This window comes from Hakea prostrata, chromosome 8, assembly GCF_041222555.1.
Source record: "Hakea prostrata isolate BN-2017 chromosome 8, UWA_Hpros_2, whole genome shotgun sequence".
NCBI classification, from domain to species: domain Eukaryota; kingdom Viridiplantae; phylum Streptophyta; class Magnoliopsida; order Proteales; family Proteaceae; genus Hakea; species Hakea prostrata.
In genome coordinates this window covers 12,015,072-12,030,995 of record NC_142607.1, presented here as the reverse complement: position 1 = coordinate 12,030,995, position 15,924 = coordinate 12,015,072, and the positions used below count along the sequence as shown (strand labels likewise).

The window sequence follows — 15,924 nt, the reverse complement described above, 5'->3', positions numbered from 1 at the left end:
GGATTTTTGAAAAATACATAAATTCTACATCATCAATTAGCTACTTAGAGCTTAACGATAAGATATCAATAATTTCAAATAAAGTCTAAGGTTTGATTAGTAATTTAAAAAAACACATATATATATATATATATATATATATATATATATATATATATATATATATATATATATATATATATATATATATATATATATAATAGTTTTATATAATAATTACATTATAATTTAAGGAAACATCAATAAAATAAAAAAAAGATGCAACCCACTATAGCACGTTTGGTAACAGGCCAAGAAATAATTTTGTGTATTCTTTTCTTCTTAGAACACGGAAGAATCAATGTGAAAAAGCGTTTGTTAAAATGGGTCTTTCTTTCGTTTTCAGAAAATGAACTGGTCTAATTTTCTTTTATGAAAAGGCTTTTTGCAAGACAACTTTGAGTTGTTTTGTCATTCTCAAAAACAAAAAGCACATCAAAATTAATTCAAAGAGGACCTTTTAGTCCAAACTTCATTCACATGCAACTTCTAACTCCTTTCCGCCTTCATTAGATTTTTTTTTTTGTGTTTAAAAAAAAATTCATTGCCTCAAGTATTCTCGGCACAAATTTCACCAAATTGTCAAAATTATGTTCAGATCACCGTTCTTTGATAAATACACTAGAAAATGATTATTAGAAAAGACAGTTACCAAACGTGCAGTTAGTCTTTCCACCATCACTCTCTCCCTCTCTGTCTCTATCTATTATGAATAAAGAGAGAAATGAGATTAAGACTTATTTGTAGCAAGGCGTTAAGAAAGTGTATATGAAAGTAGCAAGATGAATAGATTGAGGTGTGCTAACAAACCCTTCATTTTCTAGTTAATGAATGATAGATATGTCCTAACTTGGTTCAAAATCATGGCATCCATAACACCAAAATAAAGATACTTTGAAATCAAGAAAATACTGAAATTAAGATTTATTTTTAAGAATTAATGGTCAAAGTCCTTATTATTTGTTATCCCTCTTGTTCTCCTGTATCTACTTTACCATCTTATCTCATCTAATTCTCAGTCACAATCAATATTTTCTATCTAGTAGCTTCTTATGAGAATTTTTTTTATTCAACCATATATGTTATCTTCTATTAGTTTGAACACTAATACCACTTGTAGGGTTGATATCTCATTAATGTGAAGCAGATAGATGAAGTTGATACGTAACTACTAAAATTCAGATAGAAGGAAAAAGTATAGTCCTTTACCCACATATATTGATACATCCTAGTTAATATTATTGCTATTTACAGTATGACCTTAAGGATCAAGTTTTTAATAGAAACCTAGCTATGATCGTACAACATACTTATATCAGAAATAAATTGATCACATACCCTACTAAGATTAATCACAATAACTTTTTACAAGAAAAGATGTGAATGGTTGGTGCAAGAGTTTATGCGTAATTTATTTCTTATTTGTCATCCTTTTTTGTTCTTCTATTTTAATTTCACAAGAAATTCTTACAAATAGGAATGAAGCACATTCCTGCAGTTTTTCTCAATCTAAAATGCGAAGGGAGACAAGATATGAGTTTGAATTGTAAGAAGTGTCGTTGCAACTACGCAAGTAAGAGTTTTACTCACAAAAGTATATGGTATGAACTTTGAACTAAAGGAAGCCAATTGATTATTGATGCTGAAGAATTATTTAAAAAAATAAGATAATGCAATATATATATATATATATATATATATATATATGATTTGATTTGATTTGATTTTTTGCTTCAACAGTATTATTTGATTTTAATGATTATTATACACGAAAAAGAAAGAAAAACTACCATTTCCAAATGTAGATACTTGGCAAAAATTCTGTCTCAAAATAATCCCACGCGGTGTATTTATAGAGCTATAAAGAGAGGCACCTCCAGACTCTGAAGCTATATTCTCAGCGTTCAGCAGTTTTAGAAAAGAAACGATATGTCACCAGTAATGGCATCTCTACAGGCTCTCCTTGCTGCACCATTCAAGCATTTTGTCCATGGAGACTTCCATTGGGTGTTCTCTAGAATGACTCTCATTGATAAATTTCTTTTCCTGGTAATTACTGGCTTTCTTTCCTTTCCTGCTTCTTCTTAGCTTGATAACAAGCACAGATTTTGTACTTAATTTGCGTGTTGTGTTGTGTTTGTGCAGTTAATGCACAGCATTGATAAGCTGGGAATATGGCATCGATTACCAGTGTTCTTCGGAATTATTTACCTTGCCATCAGGAGACACCTTCACCAGGAATATAACCTGCTTAACGTGGGAACCACACCAATTGGGGTTCGATTTAACCGGCCGATTATCCTTACAGAACAGCTGAAGGGACATATAATGATCCTTTCAACGAAGCTGCAGGTAGCCAAGGAACCTTCTTTGGCCGCGAATATTCCTCCCGTTAATCAGAAGCATCAGGTATACATTATAACACAAACCTTGTTCTCATGCAGTTCCTCTCTCTCTCTCTCTCTCTCTCTCTCTCTCTCTCTCTCTCTCTCTCTCTCTCTCTCTCTCGGTTGGGTTTCATCTGAACTCTTTCAACAACTCAAAATATTTCAAAAGATTTCAAGTTTCTAGTATAATTAAATTTCTTGCTGAGATCACCCTCAGCTGAGAATCTTTTCAACTGATTCAGTTCTTTGCTCCGGTTTCATTATTGTGTAGCTACTGAAGCCAGATCCAATGGAGGTGGCCACAAAACTTCCTAGCTCGAAGAAAGTTGATAGACACATGAAAGCAATTCAACATGATCGCAGCTTCGTGGATTCAGTTCATGATACACGATTGGATTGACCACTTAGAGGACACCAAACAGGTTTATTAGCCAGCTAGTTCAATACATCAAGAGCAGTTTCAGAGATTTTATGCTTGTTATCAGTGTAATAATTCTCATGCAACGGTTCATAATATAAGTGTATCACCATTTATAATGCTTGCAGGTAGAGCTCACGGTGCCAAGAGAAGTAGAGAACCAGTGCCCACTCAGCTCTTTCAGATTCTACAAGACCAAGGAGGTCCCAACTGGTTTCTACGAGATCAAGACTGGTAGCTTAAACATCCGAACACCTTGGTGGTAAGTAATTGATTCATCCCGAGATCTTGCTAGGCTAGTGCTGGGCTAGTGCTGCTAATGTGTAGGTGGGTGCAGAACGTTGGATGGGCGTCATCTAGTCTTTATTAAATCTCTGCCACTCAAAACACGGTTCAGTTTATTTTGAAGAAAAAACTGATTTTTTTCTCTCCCTTGAGTTGGTTATATGTGCTCATGGTGTTCTGAGCAAGTGAGATTTAATAAAGACTAGGGTGACGAGCATCCAATGTAGATGCATGCCACCACATCAGTGGCACTAGCCTGGCAAAATCCTCTCATCCCATCTAAGCATGAGTTCATGCTTCCCTACAAAGAACTCTTACCCTAAAATGTTATTGGGAAATGTATAGGGATGGAAGTGCTATATATGGAAGCAATGCAAAAAGGCTTGAGAAAGTGAGAACCTACAAAGATGGGAAGCTCAAGATATCAGAAAATGGCCTTCTCTTACATGAAGAAGATGGGAGAGCCATATCTGGCGACGTGCGCAATAGCTGGGCTGGGGTTTCAACCTTCCAGGCCCTTTTCATTAAGGAACACAATGCTGTGTGTGATGCCCTCAAGAAGGAATACCCTCACCTTGAAGACGAAGAACTTTATCGCCATGCAAGACTAGTTACTTCTGCTGTCATTGCTAAGATCCATACTATTGATTGGACTGTTGAGCTTCTTAAGACCGATACATTACTCGCATCCATGCGTGCCAATTGGTGAAACACGTTAAATCAAGTCTTTTAACTTATCCTATACTAGATTTGTCCAATCACGTTAAAGTCTTTGATTAACATACTTTTTTAAATGCAAATGCAGGTATGGGATTTTGGGGAAGAAATTTAAGGACACATTTGGGCATGTAGGAGGATCCATTTTGGGAGGTTTGGTTGGATTAAGGAAGCCTAAAAATCATGGGGTTCCATATTCTCTGACTGAGGAATTCACCAACGTTTATAGAATGCATTCTCTTTTACCAGACAACCTTCAAATCCGGAATCTTTCTGCTTCTCCTGGAGCCAACAAATCACCACCCTTGCTTAAGATGTATATGTCACTCTCCCTTTTCGTCACTTTGATTTATTTTCATTTGATGACAATTATCAAAACACTTTGCAATAGCAATAACGATGGTTCACACTCTTGTTAAAATTAGGGTTCCAATGACCGACTTGATAGGCATCAATGGAGAGAAAACCCTATCTGAGATTGGATTTGTAAGGCAATTGGTTTCCATGGGACACCAGGCATGTGGAGCTTTAGAGCTTTTTAACTATCCAACATGGATAAGAGATCTCATTCCCCAAAATCCAGATGGAACTGATAGATCTGACCATGTTGATCTCCCTGCTCTTGAAAGTAAGTAGAAAACCCTTTAATGGTTTCAGAAAGAATCAAGAACGAATATTGAAGAAGAAGATTATGATATATATATATCCTTTGGTGTTGTTTAATGCAGTTTACAGGGACAGGGAGAGGAATGTAGCAAGGTACAACGAGTTCAGGAGGGGAGTGATGTTAATTCCAATCTCCAAATGGGAAGATCTGACAGATGATGCTGAAGCCATTCATACGTTACGCGAAGTCTATGATGATGATGTTGAGCAGCTTGATCTACTTGTGGGTCTCATGGCTGAGAAGAAGATCAAGGGCTTTGCCATCAGTGAGACAGCATTTGTGATTTTCATCGTCATGGCTTCCAGGAGATTGGAAGCAGATAGGTTCTTCACAAGCGACTTCAATGAGGAGACTTACACAAAGAAGGGTTTTGAATGGGTGAACACTACGGAAAGCCTTCGTGATGTGATTCACCGCCATTACCCTGAGATTACAGAGAAGTGGATGAATTCCACCAGTGCCTTCTCTGTTTGGGATTCAACTCCCAACCATTCCAATCCCGTCCCTCTATATCTTCGAATTCCACAGTGAACCCTAGTACGTTAATTTGTCACATCTATATCTATTGTTTCGAATGTGTTGTAATGTGCCTAATGGGGACTAATTTGTTGCATGGACGCTAGATTAAACCAGTCTAGTATGAGATATGTTAAAGAAGTTGACTTTGCTTGTTGCATTAGGTTCGGAGTTTTTGGAGCATTGATCCAGTTTAAGGCTTTGAATCCTGAAAAAACATAATACATGCATCTCGTTTGTATCTTGTATGTCCTGTGTGTCTCAATAAACATTATCTTTGGCTTGACGATTGTGTAGTGCTTCTTTCTCTTCCTAAGATCAAGTGCAGTTGCAGGGATCAATCCAATTGATGAGACGATTAACAGAACACTTAATAATAATTATTGCTTTCGTACATAGACAATCTCACTCCCACAAGATTGATGTTGATCAATACTCTTATTAGGAAATAAAGTTGGCCATCGCAGAATCCCTGACCCTTGAAAGGTTGAGATTCAAGACCTTAGTGAGCCATAGTAGCATAACGTAATGCAGGACTGATTAGGCCTTGAGAAGGTAATCATCCAGTGCTCGGAAGTTGTTGACAGCAAAGTCTTGGATAAGGTGTGGATCAGGAACATCTCCACTGGCTTTCTCAAAGTCACAGGACCATTTCACTAAGCTTCCTTCTCCTTTTGGGATAACCACCAGTTTGGCCTTAAAGTGTTTGTATAAATGCGCCGCATCTCCATCGATGACACTGTAAGCCACTTCCTTGCCAGCCTCATCCACTGCATCGATCCTCTCCTTTGAGAACTTCACCCCTGGTATCTCTACATGTTTAAAGCATCAAAAAAAATTCACAGTTAGCAAATTAAGCCTCTAGATGTATCAAGTACATGATGATTATTTTATGAACTACCTTCGGCATAAGTCAAGAGCCTGACAGAGCCAACAGACTTGCCATCTCCCTCAAGAACTTGAATGCTTTTGTAGTGGGAAGGGAAAATCTTGGGGAAGAGGTTGCAGGAGTCCCTTATGCTCTCCCAGAACTTATCTGCATTGGACTTCACCTCCACCTCCACTTCAAGCTTCCCCATTATAATATATCTATCGATCTTTGAGTTCAAACTTCAAAGCAATGCACACAAGAACTGTTTGTCACTGGACACTGATCACTAGCGGAACAACACCTTCATATTTATAGTAGATCTTAGTTGTTGTCAAATGAAATGGTGAGCAGGTGGGCATTAAATTAGGGTATTTATTTGTGTTAGCAGAACCTGAAGCAGTGAATGAAAGAGTAGGTGGCGTTAAATAAAGATGATATTCATGGTTAAACAAACGACTGCAAAGCCATTAACAAGGTCACCAGCATTTTGGAGAACTTGTACCTTGATTGGATGGTTCACGGTTCACCTGGAGCAAGTGACAGTTAACCTTATATGGATCGAATCGGTGTGAATACGTAAAGCTGCGTTTCTCCAACTTTGAACAGCTCTGATCGGTGCATTAAAAGATTTGATTGGATGGCCTTCGTTTTTCAACGTCATGCAGAAGAATTTATTTGAATGTTGTACATTAAATGCACGTAACATTAAATGCGCAGTATGTGCAGCCAATGGATTTCGATCTCAACTGTCGGCAACACAGTGCGACCCCATGCTGAATTCAAATTTTCTGCAGCTATCGATGTGTAGCCGTATTTCAGCATAACAAAGGTGGTGTGGCATGCCTGCGAGGTGTCATTAAGGCTGCGTTTGGTTGCAAATGGGGTGGGAAAAATGGGGTGGGAAAAAAAACATGTGAGACCCATGTGTAGTGGGATGAGGGAGAAGAAATGAAAGTTTTGTGGAAAAGTGATAGTGGTGGGTCCCACTTTTACTTTTCCCAACTTTCCCACAAAGTCCCACCAAATATGTGGGGTTTTAAAATGGCTTGGGGTGGGAAAGTTGCTCCGCCACATCACTTTCCCACCCCAAGCAACCCAACAATCTATCATTCTGGGATTTAAGGGATAAGTAAAAAATCTGCATTTTTTTCAAGAATTTTCCCACCCCACCTTTATTCCAGCAAACAAACGCAGCCTAAGGTAATCCAGACCGTTAGATGATTTAAAATTTAAAATTTAAAATTTGAATTTAAACATTGGTTTAATTCCACGCCGCTTTATTAGGAGGGGAGCTGATGGAACACGTGACTATGTTCAGATGTTGCCATTTCATAGCTGTTGAATCTTAAAAATGCCTAGTGCCGTAATCTAAGAATCGTGCAACAGATAACCCCAATAGCAGCAAATAAAAATGCATCCGGATCAACTCTCCATCAAGATAGAACAATGTGCTCCTTCACACTTTTGAACCACACAATTGGGAAGTGGGGCCAGATGGGACCCACTAAGATTTCAACTTCTGATTTTTTAATATTTACAAGCAGGTCCCACCACTATTGGGTGGTGGCACAAGGCCAAGTGAGCACACTGTTCAATTCGAGGGGGAGGTGTCCAAACTCAACAAAAAATCCTATCTTGGCAGTGAGTCCGGATCTTCTCCCCGTCGGGGGAGCACAAAAAAAATCTCATTTTTCCACCTGTGGACTCCACTGTATTTTGTGATGGTAAAGCCGTCGGGGAGCACAGAGTGCTCCCTCGACGGTGGGAGATGATCCGGATTCCTTGGCAGTAGTAATGACCTGGGTGATCCAGTCATCCAGGCCCATTATTTAGACCAGGGGTCGAGTACCTTATGGATCTCCATGGGTTGGGTTGGGCTTGAATTATTTGGCCCAACTCACTCCTACCAGAGGTCGATTCCTTTTTCTTTCTCTGCTTTTCTTGCCTTCAATGTTTTCTTGTGTTTGATTGCTTCTTAATTTGATTTGTCAAGTTGGAAAATAGTCTGTTTGGGCTTTGCAAATTGCTATTGTCACTCATCTGGGATGGTTTCAGAACAGAACAAGAAGAGGAGAAGCAAGCAGAGGATCAGATTGATCCAGGTCTGTTTCTTATTCTTATCCTCTGGCTCCTTGATTATTGCCTATGAGGGAACTTTTACAAGTTAGGAATTGAATCTTCAATATTCACACTAAAAAGGAAATGAAGGAAGCAACATGTACTTAAGGGCAAAGAAACTGCTTGGAAAGCAAGATTCAGGGGACACTGATCCTCTGCTGCCTTGAGGCCCTGCTGCCCCAGCTGTTAATCCGTGAGATGGCGCCATGTCTTCTCGAAATATGTCCCAATGCTTTTGAATGCTTTTATTAACTAAACCAAGTTTGAAGACAAGCTTTTGAATGTATATTATGCTGATGTGCTGCAAGCTAAACAATCAGCAGCAGGGGATCATCAGTTGGAGAGGAATGGATAATTTTTCTTATCCATGATGGGGGAGGGTTTGATGAGAGACAGGTAGCTGCTAAAGATATACTTTTGCAAGTATGATCTCTGAAAGATGAAACTTGCATCTAAGAAACAAACATGTACCAATAAATGCATATACAAAGGCACTACAGGGCTAAATTTCCGTCTCTCCTCTCAACCAAACTGGTCATGTATTCAAAGTAACTAAAAATCTATGTATGTGCATTTGCTACTATTTTTCCTATTGTTGTTCCATCATTACTCCAAGTTATGGCAATCAACTGCTACATTATAAAAAAGCTGAAGTTGAATAGGAATTCTGCATGGAAGTTGATATCCTATCCTGAGCAGATTGGACCACAAACATCTTTTAGCTCTCAATGGTTATTGTGCACTAGGAAACATCAATTTCTAGTCTACAAATTTGTGCTTACAGGAACTTTAAAAGATCACTTAGATGGTAGGTTCATTAAAACAACCAGTACTCCTAACTACCATATTCACACAGCCTCTGAAACAATGGTAATGAAAAATCTACTCTAGGGATACTTAACAACCACTGAGACGAGAGAATCAATTCAAGAAATAAAGAGGTTGAAAAGAGAAATTGAAATTTCTGACATGTTAAATACTGAAATATACCAATACGGGCTACAAATGCTAACACTGAAAGGAGAATTCACAATAAAATTTTCACACTGATAGTTTCCTTGAGAACTTACGTTTTTCAACTGAAGTGATCTTTTGCCCATGAGTCTGGTTGTAGCCATATCTTCATGACACTTCTGTTTCCTGGGGGTAAAGGGGGGGGGGGGGGGGGAGTGATGATACATAAACAGGAACAGTAGGAAAGCAAATTAGGCAATTTGAGGGACTGTATCTCTTTCTTTTGTCCTTTTGTTGGACGGGTTGTGTAGGAGGACAAGGAGAAGAGGGGGGGGGGGAGAAAATATAACCAAGACAAAGAAAGTTAGTTACCACCTGCATTGAGACAATCTTTGAGAAGCAGGCCAAAGGTTTTTTATGTTTCTTCCATAACAAAATCCATAATAACAAGTACAAATGCTAACACTGAAGGGAACTTCAGAATTAAGTTTTCATGGTGATCTTCCATACATGACTGTGGTGCAGCCATCTTCATAACACTTCCCTAAATTTGGGTAAGTGGAGAGGTGTGGCAATTTAGTAAATAGGACTAGCGAGAAAAGGAAATTAGCAAAATATTGAAGAGATGGAGGTTATTTGGCAGCCATATGCATTCTAGACCATCACTGAAAAGAAGGCCGTCGGTTTTTTATTTTTTTCTCATGCTTCTTTCAAACAGAACCTGTAAGAATGTATATAAACTTCTACACTTTTCTTCTGCCACACTCTCAAAATAAATTAACAAACAAATCCCAAAGATGGCAATTTTGATGGGCATAAAAATAGAGGTTACAACTTATGTTCTAATCACCTTGGTTACAAACATATTTTCCTACTTGCTGTCTATACATATATATACACATATTTGAAACCTAAATTGAACAACTCTTATTCATCTTCATGTTTTCCTCATCAATATGAAGTTCAAGTACCTAAGGAAAAGACTGGGTTAAACTTACTTCTTGTTGGGTTGAGGTGTGCATTAGGAGAAAAGTTAAATAGTTTGAGGGGGGTGGTGTTGGAGGTACACAATTTATGGAGCCGATTTAAATATAATTTTTTAATAGTTTAGAGGGGTGATGGTGGATACAAAATTCATGGAGCCAATATAAATGTAACTCCAACTGCTAAACAATGAACCGCTACATTGGAAAATCAGAGGAAACAGAGACAGTAGATAAGAAAAGCAATTAACCAAGTTCAATGATCACCTGTGTCACACAAAGGATTAACAACTTCAAAAGTGGCAACTTTGAATCAAAGCTTACAATCAAAAGGTATCCAAATCAAGGCAGACCAAGGCCTCCAGCAATGAAGCTTCCCATTTCTCTTTGCAATGAAGATCCAGTTCCAGCATAGAGCTACATCTTACAAACAAAAGGCTTCATTTAAGGTTTTCTCTGAACATAACTCTGCCAAGAGACATTTCTTAATCTGACCATGCTCAGTCCAATCAACCATATGTTAATAAACATTAGGTAGATTTGGGGAGGAAAAATTGATGGATAACCTTGCCATATGCAGACCTTGCTGAGGAAAGATGAAAAAAATTCCTCCAGGAGGTAGGATGAGGCCCAATAGTCTTTAAACGACTGCACTTGAATACCCAGATCTGCATTCTTAAAAGTCTTCCAATCTCCCAGTAAAGACTGATCAGGAAACAATGGAAAGCCAGCTTTGTAAATGTCCCTTAACTTCACGTGACATGAGCAGCTAATAGTCCTGAAAATCTGGCCCTTAATTTGATCAGTGCAAGAAAGAGCATGAACTGAACCAACCACGATGTGGGCAAATTGAGAATCATGTGAACCTCAGTTTTATCACAACAGAAGTGACATACTGATCTGTAATTTAGGCACCAGTAGATTGCCTGAGCAGCATCTCAACAGAAAGAGCTTCAATTTTCCTTCTGCCTTCTTCTCCCCCCCCCCCCCCCCCCCCAAAAAAAAAAAAAAAAAAAAAAAAACCACCATTAAATTCCACACCTCTATCCACTCTTTTTTTTCTTAGAGAGAAGAGTCCAAGATCGCACCAGTGAGAGTATGAGATGATAAGTTGATTTCACATTAAATCCCAATCTCAGACAACTTCCAATCCTTCCATCAGTTTTTTCAGTGGAGCTCATTGCCACCTTGAGAATTTCAGTCACCTTATGAATTGAAAATTTCAATCTCAGCCTGTTTTCCATCATGTCCCACTCAGGTCTAAGAGATCACTAACTACTTATCAGCAAGTAGATTGATACATAACTGTGATAATTGTCCTATTTGTTTCTCCACTCATCCAACTGTTTTCTCAAACATTAAACTGCTCTGTTATTCCCAGTACACTGAAAGAATATCTGTTCTAGATATTCCTTCCCCTCTAAAAAGATTTCAAAAGCACAGGAAGCAATCAGATTCAAACAAACTTCAAGCAAGGAGGTAGAGAGTGTTTCAGGTCTGGAACCACATTGCATCCACAGCATAAGAGACTTTACTCACAAATCACAGGGTCCCAACCAAATATATGACACACAAGGAGAAATCCTCTAATCAATCACTTCGCAGGAAAGCAGTTAACTGCATTGTGGTGGCTGTCACAAATAAGGCAACAAACTATGAGAAGAAACAATCAAATAAGACGGTTGGGGTGGGTGGAGAGAACTAAGATCATCTGTTTAACATGCATACAATTGAGCGAAAGTTTTTCATCAATACAATATAACAACATTTAAAGCAGGAAACAGGAGTGAGTTTGTCAAGGACATCTTGTATGCAGTGAAAACATTATTTCATTTCTTGCAACCTTCATGAAGAAAATTCCCCATCAGGATTCGTGATATCCATTTCTGAAGGGGAGTTGAAAATTGACAATCTTTTGCACATCAAGTGTTTGCGTCGTTGCAATGTCAACAGGATAAAGATGCTATCTGTCTTGATAATACCATAACCTGCTTTAGTATACATATTAAATGGAGCTGTATCAATCATTCTGCAGTGCAGGTACACTTCCCTAGAATTACAACTCATCTGAGTTATCAGCTCTTCACATGCCTTCAAAAGATGCCAACCAATGCCTCTTCTGAAAAATTATACAAAGACATACACTAAATCAGCTGTAAGATGATCCATATGATATCAATATACATAATGCAGAGCACATTAACTGCATGATTCAGAAGGGGTAAATATTGATGAGTCAGAATCACTGGTCTAATGTCATCATGCATCTGATATGATAATTATGTAGTCAACCCTTTTTATTGCATCTGAAACTAGCAAAAGGATAACTTTTCCCATAAGAAGTAAAAAAATCAAAAACACTTCAAAAAATTATAAGTGAAGCAGCAACAGGGATGAAATTTATAAAATTTGTTACAGGTACAAAGAATTGATAGTTACAGACTTCCAAGTGGACATAGATTTTTAGGGTATACTCATTAATTAAGGCAAAATCCATGACCTGTGCATTAGTTTTCAGATTCAACTTAGTTTGACCTATGCAGTTTGGTCATGCATTTTGCATCTCAAGGTTTTCTTCTGTCTGAGAATATTTTCTTTTTCACCTGAGAAGTAGTTTGGTTTCTTCTGTGTTAAAGTAGGTTTGAGCCAAACATGGAAAATGAGAAAAGAAGAGTTTGATTTTCAAGCCTTTTCTGTGTCAAAGAAGGAGAATGAAAGGTCCCATAAAGAGAAACAAAGGATAGTGTCAAGCCTCAAGAATAACAATCATAGAATCATTAGTGACATTAATAAACACTTCTCTAGAGTAAAGAAAAGAAAAAAATATAAGTTATAAATATCAAACCTAATTGCTTGGAGCAACATAGATGTCTCACTAGAAGTTGGAACTACTCTCTATCAAGTTACACTATCCTTGACTGCTGATCCCATATGAATGACATCCTGCCATTACTGCTTGTGAAGCATGGGATTGTTGAAATCAAATGCCAAGGAAACACAAACAGAACCAAAAACAGAGCAACATGACAAAAAAAATTTGTGTGGTTCACAAACCAATATAATGCGCTACATCCACTGGCAAAGCTGAAATTGTTTCGTAGGTAATTGAAGTTTACTACAACGACCATCTCTGAACACCCCAAAACAGCACTGCTAGCTCTCTCTTCTCGAAACCCTTACATGAAAGAACCCCAAATGTCCTCTCTAACTAGCTAACACAATGAGACCCCAAAATGGTGTATAACTCCTCCAAGACTGGTTGATTCAACAATACTCCACTATAATCACAGATCTCTGAGAAACATAATAATAAAACAAAATTCCCATCTGGATCATCACCAAAAAATGTCAGTGGGTCAATCAAATGGGTACAATAATTTGAAACACATTCCAGGGGTGAAATTCAGTAAAAACCAAAACCAGGAAGTTGATTACAAGATGGCTCAGTAAAATTTCCATTTTTTGTTATGCAGGCACAATTTCTGACAGGGGAGGGTATACAGACTAAAAATCAATGGGACACCATAAGTTTCTTGTGCTAATGTCTCATCAAATTTCTTAAATTTTTACTTCTATAACAAGGACGATTCAGTTACAGTGGGATAGAAATAATCCTGGATTGCAAACCTGGAAAGAAAATACCCACTGAACTGATCAAACGAATATCAGTTCATCAAAATCCCAGTAGGCCATTGGCTAGTACAAGAATCTAGAATGAGTGACAACAATTAGGCTAGACTTAGCATGACTCTGACACATCTTCGGCTTCTCCTTAATGGCTACCAAAAACACTTTCAAGTCTGATGTCTCTGAAGACTTCATTGTTGCTATGGTTGAAGTCAATGAAAGGCTGGAGGAAGAATTTAAAATAAACGAGAGTCTTATACATGAACCACAAAGCCATCAGACAGAAGGGTGCAAATTTTTGTTTACTATCTCTAAGGAACTCGAAAGCAATCAGCAGATATAGCTCTGAAAGGTGCCTTAAAAGGAAAGACCGAAACTTGAGAAACAAAATGAATAAACAGACAAAAATATTAAAAGATGAAATGATAAGAAAACTTCCCAATTAATAGGCAAAGCTATAAACGTACCTTCGGAGTTGCTTCTTCACAGTCATATTACATATATAAGGTGAGTCCTTCGGAGGAGTGGGGGTTGGAGGAGAAGCATTGGCACCTTGTTTATTGAAAGAAACCTCAACTGTACCAGCTAACTGCTCTTCACCACCCTCTCCCCTGTAAAACCCAATGAGCGTTGCCGTGTTAGGCATTAGGGCTCTCCTCTCAATCATATACTGATTCACCAGGAAGGCAAGGAAACGGACGTAACCAGAAGGTAAAGACATGGACTCTGCAAATGATTCAGAAAGCAACCCAACTGTTACATCCATCTCATCTGCTCCCATCACACGAACCAACAACGACCCAGATACAAATTCTTGAGAATATCTGAAATTGTTTAGGATTTGGAGCTTCTCAACCTCTTCGCTAGTAAGAAACCGCCCAACTCTTAGTGGGTCGTTAAGATATGATTCCGAGGAGGAGGAAGAAGAATGAGATGAAGAGCAAGCAGTGTAAAACTTGGAACTGTCGCATTTGCGCAGAACTAGCAAAGGGTTCGCGCGCTTCGAAGATAATGATGTAAAAGAAAGGGTGTGAAGTGGATTAAAGAGAAGACTCCTTACAGGCTGAGTGTGGAACTGGGATTGAGCTTGGCGAGGATCTGAACAGATAGAGATTGAGATAGTTGCAGCCATTGCTGCTGGTCTGCTAGTGTCAAATTGGTTTGATGGGTCATCCGACCTGAAGAAGTGGTGGATGTCGCTTTGAAACTAATGCAAACGTTAATTAATCAATAAAATTATCACCAGGACTAATCACCTCTCATTCATTCAGATGCGATTCGAGCAAGTGGAGCAGAATCCAAATGGTTCTTCGATCACAAAAAATTGAAGTCAATTGTCTTCATTCACTCTAGTGATTCCTCCGCGTAAGAAGGAATCAAATATCAATGATTGATAGTTGATGGGTAGGACCCAGGTTCCCAAAAGGAAACCATACTTTCTTCATGTCTCCGTGTCTGATCTTAGATTCTCCATGCACATCTTCCCCATCAGATCCTTGCCCCATCTTCTAAGTTCTAATACGAAAGCAAGAGCAATCATCAAATTACACCTATCACTTCTAATATGCTTGGTAAAGAAAAGCAGAAAATAATACAATAAGACAAAAGAATATTACGATATCTTTTCAATTATTTATTTATTATTATCTTTTTTGGATCTCTATTTTCTTTACTTCCACCCATATCTATTGCCTTTAATGCCTTTAATGGAGTTTATAAATCACCTCGCCGTTGGTTGGAGGTTACATATTGTTTTGGTCTTTTTTTTTTTCATCACACATTTGATGTAGAACTCACATCTAACTACAACAAATAATAATTTAGAGATTGAAAACTTTAGTGAGTCTCACATGGGTCCACACCAAATGAGGCCATAGAAGTAGATATAAACATTGCTTGGATTTGGATTCAACTCACATTGAACCTTTTAAGTTTACCACCAAAAAAATTTCATTGAACCTTCAATTATAGTATAGAAGACTCCAGCTTATGTAGAATTGGTTTGAAAGAATAGGGTAAGGAAGCTTTGCATGGAATTTTGGCACCTCACAGTTTGATTTTTTATGGTTATCAAAAAAAAAAAGTTTGATTTTCTATCTTTAGATGTGTTTCTGGTATGATAGTGCTATTCTTCTATAAGACAAAGGTAAAAAAAGTCTTAAGGTTTGAATCTCTGTCGTTTCAATCATTCTCTACTTTTTATCTTTAGAGCCTATAAACCCTTAGACCTTGTGCAATAGGTCGGGGTGGGCTGGGTTTTTGCAATCCCAAACCCAGTCCTATATATTCTAATCTAAGTTTATTTTTTCCCTGACCTTAATTTAGAGCCAATAATTATTATC

The 15,924-nt window shown here is 37.9% G+C and overlaps 3 protein-coding genes across 3 annotated transcripts; 1 reads left to right on the top strand and 2 right to left on the bottom strand.

The window, feature by feature from the left end:
• The first annotated feature begins 2,744 nt into the window (after positions 1-2,744).
• LOC149006936 (alpha-dioxygenase PIOX-like) lies at positions 2,745-5,159 on the top strand. The gene is made up of 6 exons (XM_089166258.1): positions 2,745-2,848; positions 2,973-3,106; positions 3,475-3,834; positions 3,935-4,162; positions 4,272-4,474; positions 4,575-5,159. The coding sequence occupies exons 1-6, from the start codon at positions 2,780-2,782 to the stop codon at positions 5,042-5,044; spliced, it is 1,464 nt and encodes a 487-aa protein (XP_089022384.1). The 5' UTR covers positions 2,745-2,779; the 3' UTR covers positions 5,045-5,159.
• Positions 5,160-5,448: 289 nt separating this feature from the next.
• On the bottom strand, positions 5,449-6,195 carry LOC149006935 (MLP-like protein 423). Its single transcript, XM_089166257.1, has 2 exons — positions 5,931-6,195; positions 5,449-5,841 (listed from the first exon to the last, which is right to left on the bottom strand). The coding sequence occupies exons 1-2, from the start codon at positions 6,106-6,108 to the stop codon at positions 5,570-5,572; spliced, it is 450 nt and encodes a 149-aa protein (XP_089022383.1). The 5' UTR covers positions 6,109-6,195; the 3' UTR covers positions 5,449-5,569.
• A 4,788-nt stretch (positions 6,196-10,983) lies between these two features.
• Positions 10,984-15,092, bottom strand: LOC149006934 (Acyl-CoA N-acyltransferases (NAT) superfamily protein). Its single transcript, XM_089167347.1, has 2 exons — positions 14,050-15,092; positions 10,984-12,074 (listed from the first exon to the last, which is right to left on the bottom strand). Exons 1-2 carry the CDS (start codon positions 14,712-14,714, stop codon positions 11,801-11,803), a joined length of 939 nt encoding a protein of 312 aa, XP_089023473.1. The 5' UTR covers positions 14,715-15,092; the 3' UTR covers positions 10,984-11,800.
• Between the last annotated feature and the right edge of the window lie 832 nt (positions 15,093-15,924).

Coding starts and splice junctions, on each gene's coding strand:
- LOC149006936 (XM_089166258.1), top strand. CDS start 2,780: ATGATCGCAGCTTCGTGGATTCAGTTCATGATACACGATTGGATTGAC. Junction 3,835..3,934: donor GCATCCATGCGTGCCAATTG/GTGAAACACGTT, acceptor ATGCAAATGCAG/GTATGGGATTTTGGGGAAGA. Junction 4,475..4,574: donor TGATCTCCCTGCTCTTGAAA/GTAAGTAGAAAA, acceptor TGTTTAATGCAG/TTTACAGGGACAGGGAGAGG.
- LOC149006935 (XM_089166257.1), bottom strand. CDS start 6,108: ATGGGGAAGCTTGAAGTGGAGGTGGAGGTGAAGTCCAATGCAGATAAG. Junction 5,842..5,930: donor GCTCTTGACTTATGCCGAAG/GTAGTTCATAAA, acceptor TTAAACATGTAG/AGATACCAGGGGTGAAGTTC.
- LOC149006934 (XM_089167347.1), bottom strand. CDS start 14,714: ATGGCTGCAACTATCTCAATCTCTATCTGTTCAGATCCTCGCCAAGCT. Junction 12,075..14,049: donor GTGAAGAAGCAACTCCGAAG/GTACGTTTATAG, acceptor ATAATTTTTCAG/AAGAGGCATTGGTTGGCATC.